We start from the raw sequence: 19790 nt of genomic DNA, 5'->3' as shown, positions 1-19790 counted from the left end.
GGACAGTGTAGAGGGAGCTTTACTCTGTATCTAACCCCATGCTGTACCTGTCCTGGGAGTGTTTGATGGGACAGTGTAGAGGGAGCTTTACTTTGTATCTAACCCCGTGCTGTACCTGTCCTGGGAGTGTTTGATGGGGACAGTGTAGAGGGAGCTTTACTCTGTATCTAACCCTGTGCTGTACCTGTCCTGGGAGTGTTTGATGGGGACAGTGTAGCGGGAGCTTTACTCTGTATCTAACCCCGTGCTGTAACTGTCCTGGGAGTGTTTGATGGGGACAGTGTAGAGGGAGCTTTACTCTGTATCTAACCCCGTGCTGTACCTGTCCTGGGAGTGTTTGATGGCGATAGTGTAGAGGGAGCTTTACTCTGTATCTAACCCCGTGCTGTACCTGTCCTGGGAGTGTTTGATGGGGACAGTGTAGAGGGAGCTTTACTCTGTATCTAACCCCATGCTGTACCTGTCCTGGGAGTGTTTGATGGGACAGTGTAGAGGGAGCTTTACTTTGTATCTAACCCCGTGCTGTACCTGTCCTGGGAGTGTTTGATGGGGACAGTGTAGAGGGAGCTTTACTCTGTATCTAACCCTGTGCTGTACCTGTCCTGGGAGTGTTTGATGGGGACAGTGTAGCGGGAGCTTTACTCTGTATCTAACCCCGTGCTGTAACTGTCCTGGGAGTGTTTGATGGGGACAGTGTAGAGGGAGCTTTACTCTGTATCTAACCCCATGCTGTACCTGTCCTGGGAGTGTTTGATGGGGACAGTGTAGAGGGAGCTTTACTTTGTATCTAACCCCGTGCTGTACCTGTCCTGGGAGTGTTTGATGGGGACAGTGTAGAGGGAGCTTTACTCTGTATCTAACCCTGTGCTGTACCTGTCCTGGGAGTGTTTGATGGGGACAGTGTAGAGGGAGCTTTACTCTGTATCTAACCCCGTGCTGTACCTGTCCTGGGAGTGTTTGATGGGGACAGTGGAGAGGGAGCTTTACTCTGTAACTAACCCCGTGCTGTACCTCTCCTGGGAGTGTTTGATGGGGACAGTGTAGAGGGAGCTTTACTCTGTATGTAACCCTGTGCTGTACCTGTCCTGGGAGTGTTTGATGGGGACAGTGTAGAGGGAGCTTTACTCTGTATCTAACCCTGTGCTGTACCTGTCCTGGGAGTGTTTGATGGCGATAGTGTAGAGGGAGCTTTACTCTGTATCTAACCCCGTGCTGTACCTGTCCTGGGAGTGTTTGATGGGGACAGTGTAGAGGGAGCTTTACTCTGTATCTAACCCCATGCTGTACCTGTCCTGGGAGTGTTTGATGGGACAGTGTAGAGGGAGCTTTACTTTGTATCTAACCCCGTGCTGTACCTGTCCTGGGAGTGTTTGATGGGGACAGTGTAGAGGGAGCTTTACTCTGTATCTAACCCTGTGCTGTACCTGTCCTGGGAGTGTTTGATGGGACAGTGTAGCGGGAGCTTTACTCTGTATCTAACCCCGTGCTGTAACTGTCCTGGGAGTGTTTGATGGGGACAGTGTAGAGGGAGCTTTACTCTGTATCTAACCCCATGCTGTACCTGTCCTGGGAGTGTTTGATGGGGACAGTGTAGAGGGAGCTTTACTTTGTATCTAACCCCGTGCTGTACCTGTCCTGGGAGTGTTTGATGGGGACAGTGTAGAGGGAGCTTTACTTTGTATCTAACCCTGTGCTGTACCTGTCCTGGGAGTGTTTGATGGGGACAGTGTAGAGGGAGCTTTACTCTGTATCTAACCCCGTGCTGTACCTGTCCTGGGAGTGTTTGATGGGGACAGTGGAGAGGGAGCTTTACTCTGTATCTAACCCCGTGCTGTACCTCTCCTGGGAGTGTTTGATGGGGACAGTGTAGAGGGAGCTTTACTCTGTATCTAACCTCGTGCTGTACCTGTCCTGGGAGTGCTTGATGGGTACAGAGTAGAGGGAGCTTTACTCTGTATCTAACCCCGTGCTGTACCTGCCCTGGGAGCGTTTGATGGGGACAGTGTAGAGGGAGCTTTACTCTGTATCTAACCCCATGCTGTACATGTCCTGGGAGTTTTTGATGGGGACAGGGTAGAGAGAGCTTTACTCTGTATCTAACCCCGTGCTGTACCTGTCCTGGGAGTGTTTGGTGGGACAGCATCGAGGGAGCTTTATTCTGTATCTAGCCCCGTGCTGTACCTGTTCTGGGAGTGTTTGATGGGACGGTGTAGAGGGAGCTTCATTCTGTATCTAACCTCGTGCTGTACCTGTCCTGGGAGTGTTTGATGGGGACAGTGTAGAGGGAGCTTTACTCAGTATCTAACCCCGTGCTGTACCTGTCCTGGGAGTGTTTGATGGGGGCAGTGGAGAGGGAGCTTTACTCTGTATCTAACCGTGTGCTGTACCTGTCCTGGGAGTGTTTGATGGGGACAGTGTAGAGGGAGCTTTACTCTGTATCTAACCCCGTGCTGTACCTGTCCTGGGAGTGTTTGATGGGGACAGTGTAGAGGGAGCTTTACTCTGTATCTAACCCCGTGCTGTACCTTTCCTGGGAGTGTTTGATGGGGGCAGTGGAGAGGGAGCTTTACTCTGTATCTAACCGTGTGCTGTACCTGTCCTGGGAGTGTTTGATGGGGACAGTGTAGAGGGAGCTTTACTCTGTATCTAACCCCGTGCTGTACCTGTCCTGGGAGTGTTTGATGGGGGCAGTGGAGAGGGAGCTTTACTCTGTATCTAACCGTGTGCTGTACCTGTCCTGGGAGTGTTTGATGGGGACAGGGTAGAGGGAGCTTTACTCTGTATCTAAGCCATTGCTGTACCTGTCCTGGGAGTGTTTGATGGGACAGTGTAGAGGGAGATTTACTCTGTATCTAACCCTGTGCTGTACCTGTCCTGGGAGTGTTTGATGGGGGCAGTGGAGAGGGAGCTTTACTCTGTATCTAACCGTGTGCTGTACCTGTCCTGGGAGTGTTTGATGGGGACAGGGTAGAGGGAGCGCTACTCTGTATCTAAGCCATTGCTGTACCTGACCTGGGAGTGTTTGATGGGACAGTGTAGAGGGAGATTTACTCTGTATCTAACCCCTTGCTGTACCTGTCCTGGGAGTGTTTGCTCTTGGCATTGTGATCTATGAAAAAGAAAAGATAGCATTCTGTGGCCTTAACCAGAAAAGTCAACTATGAAGTAAAAGTATTTGAATAAATTTATTGTCTTACGTTGGGTCATTGGCAAGGTTTAGAAACAGGCAGACATTATCCATGGTTCCATTCTCTTCAAAGTCAGACTTGAAGAATCGAGCAGTCTCCATGTTAACCTGTGAGACGGAGGAGAAATGGAGTCACTCATGGACAGACAAGACATCCAGGGTACTTATTGGGACCTACATGCCAGCATGAACAATGATTGACACATTTGCTGGCATCCCCCAGTCTCACTGCCAAGTGAGAGAGACAGAGAGTTAGTATATACACACAAGGAGAAGGAGGAGATCCCTCAGCCTGTTCCACGATGTAATAAAATGATGACTGGTCTGATAGTGATCTCAAATCTTACAAGGTGAGTGACTGGGCGAATGAGTGGCAGATACAGTATAATGTGGATAAATGTGAGGTTATCCGCTTTGGGAGCAAAAAGAGGAAAGCAGATTATTTTCTGAATGGCTATAGGTTGAGAGAGGGGAACATTCATCGCTTCTCGGCCTTTTGGCTCAGATCTGCTATGTCTGTCTTGTGGGGACTGTGGTGATATGCATCACTGTAAATACACAAGGGGTTAATGTAAATACACTATGACTAAGTAAACACTAGAGGGAGCACCAGAGACGTCATGACATGCAGACATACAGCTAATGAACACATAGAATAGGATACAACCAATGAGCAGTCAAGACACCCAGAGGTGACACTACCACAAAGGGGGCATTACACAACCCATATATAAGGACAGGGCACACATGCTCTATCTCTTTCCACAGGCGACACTTAGAGAGTAGGACAGGGGCAGATCAGAAGCATCACACCCACCACGTGGCTTAGAGCAGACTGGTTAGTTAGACTGAGTTACTATAGCAAGATTAGCAGGAGAGTCGAACTCATAGAGAACTGTGCTAATGGTTCAATAAATCACATTGAACTTACTTCAAAGTCTGGAGTATCTTTTGGTCAAATCTGCATCGAGTTGCAGCCTGTGTTATCCCAGAGTACTTAACACATCAGAGACCATGAATTGGATTCAATTTGAGTTGGTTTTTGGAGCAGGCAAGGAGCTGGATTAGGGATTCGCCCCTGTCCACACTCTGAGCCCTGGCTGTGTAACTCAGAAAAAGTAATTTAGAAAAAGAGAGGGAGGAACATTCAACGAGACCTGGGAGTCCTCGTACACCAGTCACTGAAGGTAAGCAGGCACCAGGCGGCACGGTAGCACAGTGGTTAGCACTGTTACTTCACAGCACCGGGGACCCAGATTCGATTCCCGGCTTGGGTCACGGTCTGTGCGGAGTCTGCACGTTCTCCCCGTGTCTGCGTGAGTTTCCTCCGGGTGCTCCGTCTTCCTCCCACAAGTCCCGTAAGTAAAGTTCCCTCTACACTGGACATTCTGAACTCTCCCTCCGTGTACCCGAACAGGTGCTGGAATGTGGCGACTAGGGGGCTTTTCACAGCAACTTCATTGCAGTGTTGATGTAAACCTACTTGTGACACTAATAAAGATTATTATTATATCATTCACTGAGACCAGCTTTTATTGCTACGTTTTTGTTGCTTGAATTCAGATTCCCAAACAGCTCTGTGAGATTTGACTGCTTCCCTCAGTGTGATGGAAGGTGTTTGACAACGGGAACGTGGTTGGTCAAGGCAGATAGCCATTGTTTCAGCAGTATCTTTATGGGCTCATTCACCATATGTACACACTCCATTGATGAGCCTTTTTAGTGAGTCCAGAAGCGCTGGGGTCTCACTTATCAGCCTACTCGTGTGTAGACCAGGGAAGGGTACTGCAAACGGAGATACTCTGAGTCATCCTCCCTTCACGGACATGCCAACCAAGACAATATTCCCTCCAGAGACAATTTTCTTCCCTGAACGACTTTCACATTCTCCTGTGAATGCCAAACAGTTCAAGTAGGGAACGGGCAGGAGTCGTGGTTTGTCCGGGGCAGAGGATTCCTCATACAGGAATGGCCGCCTCTTTCAGGTGATGGGGAACTGACCCCCCATTTGCGAGATGCAAGGATGAGCTGGGCGTGGGGGATGGTCGCTCACTTTGGGGGTCCCGAATGGTCATTCCGCCCCCCTGGTCGGTCGCAGGTCGAGGTTCAACTGGGTGCCTCCCGAGTGATAAGTTCAGCACGGTTGAGCGTTTGGTGGCCAGAAATGGATCAGGGCTTGGTGAACAAGGTGACATCCTCTTCTGCATGTCACATAAACCAAAAGATGGCCGGTCTACCCGTGAGAGTGGCCGGACCATCCCTGGTCTAGACTTCATGGGCACATTACAGGACTGTCTGTGCGTTAGATGTTTCTAGTCATTGTGGATGCACATTCTAAGTGATTGGAAGTGCAACATCATGAGCAACATTACAGTTTCCATTACATTGCGCAAGCTACACCAAGTTTTTGCAACTTGTGGCTTACCGGATTATCTGGTTTCTGATAACGGGACAATGTTTCCGAGTGACTTGTTCCAGGAGTTTATGCAAAAAAAAGGAATTTGCCATGTGGGGATTGCTCCTTTTCATCCAGGCTCGAATGGTTTCGCAGCTGTACAGGCAGTGAAAGAAGGACTGGAGAGACTGGCAGCCGGTATTTTGGGAACGAAGCGGTTCTTGTTTCAGTATCGTATCGCGCCACCAACGACAACAGGACTTTCACCGGCTGAAATGTTGGTGGGTAGGAAGCCAAAGTCTGACCTGGAACTGCTACATCCAGATGTCAAAGCGAGAGTGGGAAGGAGACAGGAAATACAGAAGGAGAGACATGACTACCATGTGAAGGGGAGGCATTTCAGTCCCGATGACTGTATCTATGTCAGGAATTTCGGAAGAACCAATGGCTGCCTGGAGTTATTCCGAATCAACGCGGTCCAGGATCCAGGATTATCCGCAGACACCAGATCACATTTGTCTGAGCCACGAGTCTGGGACGGCGAAATGTCTACATCGCAAGGCAGAAGGAAATGCTGCTGTGGAATTTTGACAGGAAGTGGTTCCTCTTGTTCAGGGGCATCCAGTGGACGCTACTCTGGGAGAGGTTGAAGGATTTCCTTTCATGAACAATCAACCTACTTCTGCCCTCTCAAGTTCAGCTCAACTGAACCAAGATTTTGTCGATGTCGATTTCGGCGGGAGAGCAGCTGGTGATTCAATTTCAGCGGGGACAGTGCGGAAGTGATTGCTGGGAGGTAAGTCTGTCCTTTAAAAGCACTTGTCTTTGCAGGGGAAGGCCAGTCGATTTCTGCGGGAGAACAGCTGGTGAGTCAGTTTCAGCGGGAGCATTGCGGAAGGAGGTTGCTGGGAGGTAAGTCAACCTTTAAAAGCACTTGTCTTTGCAGGGGCAGGCCAGTCGATTTCGGCGGGAGTGGAGCTGGCTGGTTAGTCAGATTCAGCGGGAGCTGTGCGGAAGTGGCTGCTGGGAGGTAAGGCTGTCCTTTAGTCGACCCGCGGACTTCTGGGAAGACCCTCACCAATAAATTCTGGTGGAGGGGAAACCCGAGACACTACACGTGTAGTGTCTCCCACCCGCCCTCCTCCTCTAACCTAATAATAAAACCCTTTGGTGTGAGGTAAGTACCATATTTTATTATTATTAATTTTTTAAAAAAAATTTTTATAAAAAATTTAATTTAGTTGTCAGCCAGATCTTGGTAGAAAGTTAGAGGGATGGCAGGGAAGGGAGTGCAATGTTCATCCTGCAGGATGCAGTTACCAGCTCCTCCAAGACCGAGTTAGGGAACTGGAGCTGGAGTTGGAAGAACTTCGGATCATTCGGGAGGCAGAGGGGGTCATAGATAGCAGCTTCAGGGAATTAGTTACACTAAAGATTGGAGATAGGTGGGTAACTGTAAGAGGGACGGGGAAAATGCAGTCAGTGCAGGGATCCCCTGTGGTCGTTCCCCTGAGAAACAAGTATACAGCTTTGGAGACTTGTGGGGGGGGGGGACTTACGAGGGGTAAGCCATGGGGTACGGGCCTCTGGCACGGAGTCTGTCCCTGTTGCTCAGAAGGGAAGGGGGGAGAGGAGCAGAGCATTAGTAATTGGGGACTCTATAGTCAGGGGCACAGATAGGAGATTTTGTGGGAGCGTGAGAGACTCACGTTTGGTATGTTGCCTCCCAGGTGCAAGGGTACGTGATGTCTCGGATCGTGTTTTCCGGGTCCTTAGGGGGAGGGGGAGCAGCCTCAAGTCGTGGTCCACATTGGCACTAACGACATAGGTAGGAAAGGGGACAAGGATGTCAGGCAGGCTTTCAGGGAGCTAGGATGGAAGCTCAGAACTAGAACAAACAGAGTTGTTATCTCTGGGTTGTTGCCCGTGCCACGTGATAGTGAGATGAGGAATAGCGAGAGAGAGCATTTAAACACGTGGCTACAGGGATGGTGCAGGCGGGAGGGATTCAGATTTCTGGATAACTGGGGCTCTTCCTGAAGAAGGTGGAACCTCTACAGACAGGATGGTCTACATCTGAACCTGAGGGGCACAAATATCCTGGGGGGGAGATTTGTTAGTGCTCTTTGGGGGGGGTTTAAACTAATGCAGCAGGGGCATGGGAACCTGGATTGTAGTTTTAGGGTAAGGGAGAATGAAAGTATAGAGGTCAGGAGCACAGATTTGACATCGCAGGAGGGGGCCAGTGTTCAGGTAGGTGGTTTGAAGTGTGTCTACTTCAATGCCAGGAGTATACGAAAGAAGGTAGGGGAACTGGCAGCATGGGTTGGTACCTGGGACTTCGATGTTGTGGCCATTTCGAAGACATGGATAGAGCAGGGACAGGAATGGATGTTGCAGGTTCCGGGGTTTAGGTGTTTTAGTAAGCTCCGAGAAGGAGGAAAAAGAGGGGGAGGTGTGGCGCTGCTAGTCAAGAGCAGTATTACGGTGGTGGAGAGGATGCTAGATGGGGACTCTTCTTCCGAGGTAGTATGGGCTGAAGTTAGAAACAGGAAAGGAGAGGTCACCCTGTTGGGAGTTTTTTATAGGCCTCCTAATAGTTCTAGGGATGTAGAGGAAAGGATGGCGAAGATGATTCTGGATAAGAGCGAAAGTAACAGGGTAGTTATTATGGGAGACTTTAACTTTCCAAATATTGACTGGAAAAGATATAGTTCGAGTACAATAGATGGGTCGTTTTTTGTACAGTGTGTGCAGGAGGGTTTCCTGAAACAATATGTTGCTAGGCCAACAAGAGGCGAGGCCACGTTGGATTTGGTTTTGGGTAATGAACCAGGCCAGGTGTTGGATTTGGAGGTAGGAGAGCACTTTGGGGACAGTGACCACAATTCGGTGACGTTTACATTAATGATGGAAAGGGATAAGTATACACCGCAGGGCAAGAGTTATAGCTGGGGGAAGGGCAATTATGATGCCATTAGACGTGACTTGGGGGGGATAAGGTGGAGAAGTAGGCTGCAAGTGTTGGGCACACAGGATAAGTGGGGCTTGTTCAAGGATCAGCTACTGCGTGTTTTTGATAAGTATGTACCGGTCAGGCAGGGAGGAAGGCGTCGAGCGAGGGAACCGTGGTTTACCAAGGAAGTGGAATCTCTTGTTAAGAGGAAGAAGGAGGCCTATGTGAAGATGAGGTGTGAAGTTTCAGTTGGGGCGATGGATAGTTACAAGGTAGCGAGGAAAGATCTAAAGAGAGAGCTAAGACGAGCAAGGAGGGGACATGAGAAGTATTTGGCAGGAAGGATCAAGGAAAACCCAAAAGCTTTCTATAGGTATGTCAGGAATAAGCGAATGACTAGGGAAAGAGTAGGACCAGTCAAGGACAGGGATGGGAAATTGTGTGTGGAGTCTGAAGAGATAGGCGAGATACTAAATGAATATTTTTCTTCAGTATTCACTCAGGAAAAAGATAATGTTGTGGAGGAGAATGCTGAGCCCCAGGCTAATAGAATAGATGGCATTGAGGTACGTAGGGAAGAGGTGTTGGCAATTCTGGACAGGCTGAAAATAGATAAGTCCCCGGGACCTGATGGGATTTATCCTAGGATTCTCTGGGAGGCCAGGGAAGAGATTGCTGGACCTTTGGCTTTGATTTTTATGTCATCATTGGCTACAGGAATAGTGCCAGAGGACTGGAGGATAGCAAATGTGGTCCCTTTGTTCAAAAAGGGGAGCAGAGACAACCCCGGCAACTATAGGCCGGTCAGCTTCATGTCTGTAGTGGGTAAAGTCTTGGAGGGGATTATAAGAGACAAGATTTATAATCATCTAGATAGGAATAATATGATATGGGATAGTCAGCATGGCTTTGTGAAGGGTAGGTCATGCCTCACAAACCTTGTTGAGTTCTTTGAGAAGGTGACTGAACAGGTAGATGAGGGTAGAGCAGTTGATGTGGTGTATATGGATTTCAGCAAAGCGTTTGATAAAGTTCCCCACGGTAGGCTATTGCAGAAAATACGGAGGCTGGGGATTGAGGGTGATTTAGAGATGTGGATCAGAAATTGGCTAGCTGAAAGAAGACAGAGGGTGGTGGTTGATGGGAAATGTTCAGAATGGATTTCAGTCACAAGTGGAGTACCACAAGGATCTGTTCTGGGGCCGTTGCTGTTTGTCATTTTTATCAATGACCTAGAGGAAGGCGCAGAAGGGTGGGTGAGTAAATTTGCAGACGATACTAAAGTCGGTGGTGTTGTCGATAGTGTGGAAGGATGTAGCAGGTTACAGAGGGATATAGATAAGCTGCAGAGCTGGGCTGAGAGGTGGCAAATGGAGTTTAATGTAGAGAAGTGTGAGGTGATTCACTTTGGAAGGAATAACAGGAATGCAGAATATTTGGCTAATGGTAAAGTTCTTTACAGTGTGGATGAGCAGAGGGATCTAGGTGTCCATGTACATAGATCCCTGAAAGTTGCCACCCAGGTTGATAGGGTTGTGAAGAAGGCCTATGGAGTGTTGGCCTTTATTGGTAGGGGGATTGAGTTCCGGAGTCGGGAGGTCATGTTGCAGCTGTACAGAACTCTGGTACGGCCGCATTTGGAGTATTGCGTACAGTTCTGGTCACCGCATTATAGGAAGGACGTGGAGGCTTTGGAGCGGGTGCAGAGGAGATTTACCAGGATGTTGCCTGGTATGGAGGGAAAATCTTATGAGGAAAGGCTGATGGACTTGAGGTTGTTTTCGTTGGAGAGAAGAAGGTTAAGAGGAGACTTAATAGAGGCATACAAAATGATCAGGGGATTGGATAGGGTGGACAGTGAGAGCCTTCTCCCGCGGATGGAAATGGCTGGCACGAGGGGACATAACTTTAAACTGAGGGGTAATAGATATAGGACAGAGGTCAGAGGTAGGTTCTTTACGCAAAGAGTAGTGAGGCCGTGGAATGCCCTACCTGCTACAGTAGTGAACTCGCCAACATTGAGGGCATTTAAAAGTTTATTGGATAAACATATGGATGATAATGGCATAGTGTAGGTTAGATGGCTTTTGTTTTGGTGCAACATCGTGGGCCCAAGGGCCTGTACTGCGCTGTATTGTTCTATGTTCTATGTTCTATGTTCTATGATTCACCTGGGTCTACCGAGTCACCAGGGGCTTAAGTGGGGGTTGCTGGGTTGCGGGGATAGGGTAGATACGTGGGCTTGAGTGGGTTGCTCTTTGTAAGGGCCGGTGCAGATTCGATGGGCTGAATGGCCTCCTTCTGCAATGTAAATTCTATGATTCTATGAAGATCACAACATTCCTGAAAGACTGACGTATTAGTTGTGACATGTATGTTATGATGTTTGTTGCACTTGAAGGGAGTTGAAATTTAAGGCGGTGGGGGATGAGTGTTATCGAGTGTTTTAATAGTGTTTGAATAAAACATCTTCCTGTTTGATAATGTGTATGAATGTCTTTAACAAAGGTGCACAATTGGATTTGGGTTTACTGTCACGCGTACTGAGGTACAGTGAAAAGTATTGTTCTGTGTGCAGTCCAGGCAGATCATTCCATGCATGAAATAAGATAGGACATACGATAGATATATGCGTGTGTGATATCATGGGGAATGCGGGTTTACGTGGCTTTTCAGTTTAGCCACAATGAGCTTGTGTATAGTTGTGTTTAGCTGGTGTCTGAAGCCAAACTGTATTCTTGCCTCAATGTTTTCTGAAGAAAAGAAGGTATACAAGACGTTCAGCTACCTTTCTTGTGGTCAGGTTACCACAAGTAGTCTTTTAAGATTCATGCACTAGGACACCCAGGTCCCTCTGCATCACAGACGTCTGCAATCCCTCACCACTTAGATAATAAGCTTCTCTTTTATTCTCCTCGCCAAAATGGACAATTTCACATTTTCCCACATTGTGCTCCATTTATTAGATCGTTGCCAACTCAATCTATCGGTATCGTTTTGTAGCCTCCTAATGTCCTCAGCTTTTCTTTCCTACCAATATTTGTGCCATCAGCAAATTTAGCAACCATGCCTTTAGTCCTTTCATCCAAGTCATTATATAAATTGTAAACAGGTACGGTTCCAGCTGATTCACTGTGCCACACCTCTTGTTACATCCATCCACGCTGAAAACATTCCCTGACTGCAGGACTTACCCCCATGGCAGCAAACACAATGGCAAAATTGTCGTCACTGTAATCCACAACATCTTTCGACTTCCTGACCAGGCCGGCTTGCCTACAGATCTGGGCAGCAATCTGTAATAAAATTACACGCAGAGGTACAAAGCAGAACAGACAGAAATCTCTCACTGTCCAACCATATGGGGACTCAAGCGATCCCAGGCAGTAGTGTGCACCAACGAGTATTGCATTGGGAGAAAAGTAACAGAATTTTTATGATACTGAACAAATAATCCACAAGGCTGGATTAATTCCAGTGAGTGAGGCGAGATTACAGAGTGAAATTTATCTCACTGTTTGTGTGTGTGAGGGGAGATTACACAGTGAAATTTACCTCACTGTGTGTGTGAGTGAGTGGATATTACACAGTGAAATTTACCTCACTGTGTGTGAGTGAGAGGAGATTACACAGTGAAATTTATCTCACTGTTTGTGTGTGTGAGGGGAGATTACACAGTGAAATTTACCTCACTGTGTGTGTGAGTGAGTGGATATTACACAGTGAAATTTACCTCACTGTGTGTGAGTGAGGGGAGATTACACAGTGAAATTTATCTCACTGTTTGTGTGTGTGAGGGGAGATTACACAGTGAAATTTACCTCACTGTGTGTGTGAGTGAGGGGAGATTACACAGAGAAATTTATCTGACTGTGTGTGAGTGAGGGGAGATTACACAGTGAAATTTACCTCACTGTGTGTGAGTGAGGGGAGATTACACATTGAAATTTACCTCACTGTGTGTGAGGGGAGATTACACAGTGAAATTTAACTCACTGTGTGTGAGTGAGGAGAGATTACACAGTGAAATTTACCTCACTGTGTGTGAGTGCGGGGAGATTACACAGTGAAATTTACCTCACTGTGTGTGTGAGTGAGGGGAGATTACACAGTGAAATTTACTTCACTGTGTGAGTGAGGGGAGATTACACAGTGAAATTTACCTCACTGTGTGTGAGTGAGGGGAGATTACACAGTGAAATTTACCTCACTGTGTGTGTGAGTGAGGGGAGATTACACAGTGAAATTTACCTCACTGTTTAGAATCATATAATTTACAGTGCAGAAGGAGGCCATTCTGCCCATCGAGTCTGCACCGGCTCTTGGAAAGAACACCCTACCCAAGGTCAACACCGCCACCCTATCCACATAACCCCATAACCCAGTAACCCAACCCAAAACTAAGGGCAATTTTGGACACAAAGGGCAATTTATCATGGCCAATCCACCTAACCCGCACATCTTTGGACTGTGGGAGGAAACCGGAGCACCCGGAGGAAACCCACGCACACACGGGGAGGATGTGCAGACTCCGCACAGACAGTGACCCAAGCTGGAATCGAACCTGGGACTGTGAAGCAATTGTGCTATCCACAAGGCTACCGTGCTGCCCCAAGAGTGAGGGGAGATTACACAGTGAAATTTACCTCACTGTGTGTATGAGTGAGGGGAGATTACACAGTGAAATTTACCTCACTGTGTGTGTGTGAGTGAGGGGAGATTACACAGTGAAATTTACCTCACTGTGTGTGTGTGAGGGGAGATTACACAGTGAAATTTACCTCACTGTGTGTGTGTGTGTGTGAGGGGAGATTACACAGTGAAATTTACCTCACTGTGTGTGTGTGAGGGGAGATTACACAGTGAAATTTACCTCACTGTGTGTGTGAGTGAGTGGATATTACACAGTGAAATTTACCTCACTGTGTGTGTGTGAGGGGAGATTACACAGTGAAATTTACCTCACTGTGTGTGTGTGAGGGGAGATTACACAGTGAAATTTACCTCACTGTGTGTGTGTGTGAGGGGAGATTACACATTGAAATTTACCTCACTGTGTGTATGAGTGAGGGGAGATTACACATTGAAATTTACCTCACTGTGTGTGAGGGGAGATTACACAGTGAAATTTAACTCACTGTGTGTGAGTGAGGAGAGATTACACAGTGAAATTTATCTCACTGTGTGTGTGACTGAGGGGAGATTACACAGTGAAATTTACCTCACTGTTTGTGTGAGTGAGGGGAGATTACACAGTGAAATTTACCTCACTGTTTGTGTGAGTGAGGGGAGATTACACAGTGAAATTTACCTAACTGTGTGTGTGAGGGAAGATTACACAGTGAAATTTACCTCACTGTGTGTGAGTGAGGGGAGATTACACAGTGAAATTTACCTCACTGTGTGTGTGAGTGAGGAGAGATTACACAGTGAAATTTACCTCACTGTGTGAGTGAGGGGAGATTACACAGTGAAATTTACCTCACTGTGTGTGAGTGAGGGGAGATTACACAGTGAAATTTACCTCACTGTTTGTGTGAGTGAGGGGAGATTACACAGTGAAATTTACCTCACTGTGTGTGAGTGAGGGGAGATTACACAGTGAAATTTACCTCACTGTTTGTGTGAGTGAGGGGAGATTACACAGTGAAATTTACCTCACTGTTTGTGTGAGTGAGGGAAGATTACACAGTGAAATTTACCTCACTGTGTGTGAGTGAGGGGAGATTACACAGTGAAATTTACCTCACTGTGTGTGTGAGTGAGGAGAGATTACACAGTGAAATTTACCTCACTGTGTGAGTGAGGGGAGATTACACAGTGAAATTTACCTCACTGTGTGTGTGAGTGAGGGGAGATTACACAGTGAAATTTACCTCACTGTGTGTGTGAGAGTGAGGGGAGATTACACAGTGAAATTTACCTCACTGTGTGTGTGAGTGAGGAGAGATTACACAGTGAAATTTACCTCACTGTGTGTGTGAGGGGAGATTACACAGTGAAATTTACCTCATTGTGTGTGAGTGAGGGGAGATTACACAGTGAAATTTACCTCACTGTGTGTGTGAGTGAGGGGAGATTACACAGTGAAATGTTCCTCACTGTGTGTGTGAGGGGAGATTACACAGTGAAATTTACCTCACTGTGTGAGTGAGGGGAGATTAAACAGTGAAATTTACCTCACTGAGTGTGTGAGTGAGGGGAGATTACACAGTGAAATTTACCTCACTGTGTGTGTGAGTGAGGGGAGATTACACCGTGAAGATTACCTCACTGTGTGTGTGAGTGAGGGGAGATTACACAGTGAAATTTACCTCACTGTGTGTGAGTGAGCGGAGATTACACAGTGAAATTTACCTCACTGTGTGTGTGAGGGGAGATTACACAGTGAAATTTACCTCACTGTGTGTGTGAGTGAGGGGAGATTACACAGTGAAATTTACCTCACTGTGTGTGTGTGAGGGGAGAAAACACAGTGAGATTTACCTCACTGTGTGAGTGAGGGGAGATTACACAGTGAAATTTACCTCACTGTGTGTGTGAGTGAAGGGAGATTACACAGTGAAATTTAGCTCACTGTGTGTGTGTGAGTGAGGGGAGATTACACAGCGAAATTTATCTCACTGTGTGTGTGAGTGAGGGGAGATTACACAGTGAAATTTACCTCACTGTGTGTGTGAGTGAGGAGAGATTACACAGTGAAATTTACCTCACTGTGTGTGTGAGGGGAGATTACACAGAGAAATTTACCTCACTGTGTGTGTGACTGAGGGGAGCTTACACAGAGAAATTTACCTCACTGTGTGTGTGAGTGAGGAGAGATTACACAGTGAAATTTACCTCACTGTGTGTGTTACAGGGGAGATCACACAGTGAAATTTACCTCACTGTGTGTGTGTGTGTGAGCGGAGATTACACAGTGAAATTTACCTCACTGTGTGTGTGAGTGAGGGGAGATTACACAGTGAAATTTACCTCACTGTGTGTGTGAGTGAGGGGAGATTACACAGTGAAATTTACCTCACTGTGTGAGTGAGGGGAGATTACACAGTGAAATTTAGCTCACTGTGTCTGTGAGTGAGGGGAGATTACACAGTGAAATTTACCTCACTGTGTGAGTGAGGGGAGATTACACAGTGAAATTTACCTCACTGTGTGTGTGAGGGGAGATTACACAGTGAAATTTATCTCACTGTGTGAGTGAGTGAGGGGAGATTACACAGTGAAATTTACCTCACTGTGTGTGTGAGTGAAGGGAGATTACACAGTGAAATTTACCTCACTGTGTGTGTGTGAGAGAGGGGAGATTACACAGTGAAATTTACCTCACTGTGTGTGTGAGTGAGGGGAGATTACACAGTGAAATTTACCTCACTGTGTGTGAGAGTGAAGGGAGATTACACAGTGAAATTTACCTCACTGTGTGTGTGAGGGGAGATTACACAGTGAAATTTACCTCACTGTGTCTGTGAGTGAGGGGAGATTACACAGTGAAATTTAGCTCACTGTGTCTGTGAGTGAGGGGAGGTTACACAGTGAAATTTACCTCACTGTGTGTGTGAGTGAGGGGAGATTACACAGTGAAATTTACCTCACTGTGTGTGTGAGTGAGGAGAGATTACACAGTGAAATTTACCTCACTGTGTGTGTGAGGGGAGATTACACAGTGAAATTTACCTCACTGTGTCTGTGAGTGAGGGGAGATTACACAGTGAAATTTAGCTCACTGTGTCTGTGAGTGAGGGGAGGTTACACAGTGAAATTTACCTCACTGTGTGTGTGAGTGAGGGGAGATTACACAGTGAAATTTACCTCACTGTGTCTGTGAGAGAGGGGAGATTACACAGTGAAATTTACCTCACTGTGTCTGTGAGTGAGGGGAGATTACACAGTGAAATTTAGCTCACTGTGTCTGTGAGTGAGGGGAGATTACACAGTGAAATTTACCTCACTGTGTGTGTGAGTGAGGGGAGATTACACAGTGAAATTTACCTCACTGTGTCTGTGAGTGAGGGGAGATTACACAGTGAAATTTATCTCACTGTGTGTGTGTAAGTGAGGGGAGATTACACGCTGAAGTTTACCTCACTGTGAGTGTGAGTGAAGGGAGATTACACAGTGAAATTTACCTCACTGTGTGTGTGAGGGGAGATTACACAGTGAAATTTACCTCACTGTGTGTGTGAGTGAGGGGAGATTACACAGTGAAATTTACCTCACTGTGTGTGTGAGTGAAGGGAGATTACACAGTGAAATTTACCTCACTGTGTGTGTGAGGGGAGATTACACAGTGAAATTTACCTCACTGTGTGTGTGAGTGAGGGGAGATTACACAGTGAAATTTACCTCACTGTGTGTGTGTGTGAGGGGAGATTACACAGTGAAATTTACCTCACTGTGTGTGTGAGGGGAGATTACACGCTGAAGTTTACCTCATTGTGTGTGAGTGAGGGGAGATTACACAGTGAAATTTACCTCACTGTGTGTGTGAGGGGAGATTACACAGTGAAATTTACCTCACTGTGTGTGTGTGTGAGGGGAGATTACACAGTGAAATCTACCTCACTGTCTATGTGTGTGTGTGAGGGGAGATTACACAGTGAAATTTACCTCACTGTGTGTGTGAGGGGAGATTACACAGTGAAATTTACCTCAGTGTGTGTGTGAGAGGGTAGTTACACAGTGAAATTTACCTCACTGTGTGTGTGTGAGGGGAGATTCCACAGTGAAATTTACCTCACTGTGTGTGTGAGTGAGGGGAGATTACACAGTGAATGTACCTCACTGTGTATGTGAGTGAGGGGAGATTAAACAGTGATATTTACCTCACTGTGTGTGAGTGAGGGGAGATTACACAGTGAAATTTACCTCAGTGTGTGTGTGAGAGGGTAGTTACACAGTGAAATTTACCTCACTGTGTGTGTGTGAGTGAGGGGAGATTACACAGTGAAATTTACCTCACTGTGTGTGTGTGAGGGGAGATTACACAGTGAAATTTACCTCACTGGTTGTGTGAGTGAGGAGAGATTACACAGTGAAATTTACCTCATTGTGTGTGTGAGTGAGGGGAGATTACACAGTGAAATTTACCTCACTGTGTGTGTGTGAGGGGAGATTACACAGTGAAATTTACCTCACTGTGTGTGTGACTGAGGGGAGATTACACAGTGAAATTTACCTCACTGTGTGTGTGTGAGGGGAGATTACACAGTGAAATTTACCTCACTGTGTGTGTGAGGGGAGATTACACAGTGAAATTTACCTCATTGTGTGTGAGTGAGGAGAGATTGCACAGTGAAATTTACCTCACTGTGTGTGTGAGTGAGGGGAGATTACACATTTAAATTTACCTCACTGTGTGTGTGAGGGGAGATTACACAGTGAAATTTACCTCACTGTGTGTGTGAGTGAGGGGAGATTACACAGTGAAATTTACCTCACTGTTTGTGTGAGGGGAGATTACACAGTGAAATTTACCTCACTGTGTGTGTGAGTGAGGAGACATTACACATTTAAATTTACCTCACTGTGTGTGTGAGGGGAGATTACACAGTGAAATTTACCTCACTGTGTGTGTGAGGGGAGATTACACAGTGAAATTTACCTCACTGTGTGTGTGAGGGGAGATTACACAGTGAAATTTACCTCACTGTGTGTGTGAGTGAGGGGAGATTACACAGTGAAATTTACCTCACTGTGTGTGTGTGAGAGAGGGGAGATTACACAGAGAAATTTACCTCACTGTGTGTGTGAGTGAGGAGACATTACACATTTAAATTTACCTCACTGTGTGTGTGAGGGGAGATTACACAGTGAAATCTACCTCACTGTGTGTGTGAGGGGAGATTACACAGTGAAATTTACCTCACTGTGTGTGTGAGGGGAGATTACACAGTGAAATTTACCTCACTGTGTGAGTGAGGGGAGATTACACAGTGAAATTTACCTCACTGTGTGTGTGAGTGAGGAGAGATTACACAGTGAAATTTACCTCACTGTGTGTGAGGGGAGATTACACAGTGAAATTTACCTCACTGTGTGTGTGAGTGAGGGGAGATTACACAGTGAAATTTACCTCACTGTGTGTGTGAGTGAGGAGAGATTACACAGTGAAATTTACCTCACTGTGTGTGAGGGGAGATTACACAGTGAAATTTACCTCACTGTGTGTGTGTGAGGGGAGATTACACAGTGAAAATTACCTCACTGTGTGTGTGAGTGAGGGGAGATTACACAGTGAAATTTACCTCACTGTGTGTGTGAGTGAGGGGAGATTACACAGTGAAATTTACCTCACTGTGTGTGAGTGAGGGGAGATTGCACAGTGAAATTTACCTCACTGTGTGTGAGAGTGAGGGTAGATTACAGTAAAATTTACCTCACTGTGTGTGAGAGTGAGGGGAGATTACACAGTGAAATTTACCTCACTGTGTGAGTGAGGGGAGATTACACAGCGAAATTTACCTCATTGTGTGAGTGAGGGGAGATTACACAGTGACATTTACCTCACTGTGTGTGAGAGTGAGGGGAGATTACACAGTGAAATTTACCTCACTGTGTGTGAGAGTGAGGGTAGATTACAGTAAAATTTACCTCACTGTGTGTGAGTGAGGGGAGATTACACAGTGAAATTTACCTCACTGTGTGTGAGTGAGGGGAGATTACAGTAAAATTTACCTCACTGTGTGTATGAGTGAGGGGAGATTACACAGTGAAATTTACCTCACTGTGTGTGAGTGAGGGGAGATTACACAGTGAAATTTACCTCACTGTGTGTGAGTGAGGGGAGATTACACAGTGAAATTTACCTCACTGTGTGTGAGTGAGGGGAGATTACACAGTGAAATTTACCTCACTGTGTGTGTGTGAGGGGAGATTACACAGTGAAATTTACCTCACTGTGTGAGTGAGGGGAGATTACACAGTGAAATTTCCCTCATTGTGTGTGAGTGAGGGGAGATTACACAGTGAATTTTACCTCACTGTGTGTGTGTGAGGGGAGATTACACAGTGAAATTTACCTCACTGTGTGTGAGTGCGGGGAGATTACACATTTAAATTTACCTCACTGTGTGTGTGAGTGAGGGGAGATTACACAGCGACATTTACCTCACTGTGTGTGTGAGTGAGGGGAAATTACACAGTGAAATTTACCTCACTGTGTGTGAGTGCGGGGAGATTACACAGTGAAATTTACCTCACTGTGTGTGAGTGCGGGGAGATTACACAGAGAAATTTACCTCACTGTGTGT

At 46.5% G+C, this 19790-nt stretch overlaps 1 protein-coding gene across 1 annotated transcript in view; it reads right to left on the bottom strand.

Annotated features, from left to right (window-relative positions):
• The window catches only part of LOC140409338 (V-type proton ATPase subunit B-like), a 246072-nt gene that overhangs the window by 97398 nt on the left and 128884 nt on the right, over positions 1-19790 (bottom strand). Inside the window, exons 7-8 of the mRNA XM_072497752.1 lie at positions 11733-11834; positions 3198-3295 (exon numbers count right to left, since the gene is read on the bottom strand). Of these exons, the coding sequence (XP_072353853.1) occupies positions 3198-3295; positions 11733-11834 (200 nt within the window). The remainder of the gene's footprint in view (positions 1-3197; positions 3296-11732; positions 11835-19790) is intronic.

The sequence above is a fragment of the Scyliorhinus torazame genome, chromosome 3 (assembly GCF_047496885.1).
Source record: "Scyliorhinus torazame isolate Kashiwa2021f chromosome 3, sScyTor2.1, whole genome shotgun sequence".
Lineage (NCBI taxonomy): Eukaryota > Metazoa > Chordata > Chondrichthyes > Carcharhiniformes > Scyliorhinidae > Scyliorhinus > Scyliorhinus torazame.
This window is presented reverse-complemented; position numbering and strand designations above follow the sequence as displayed.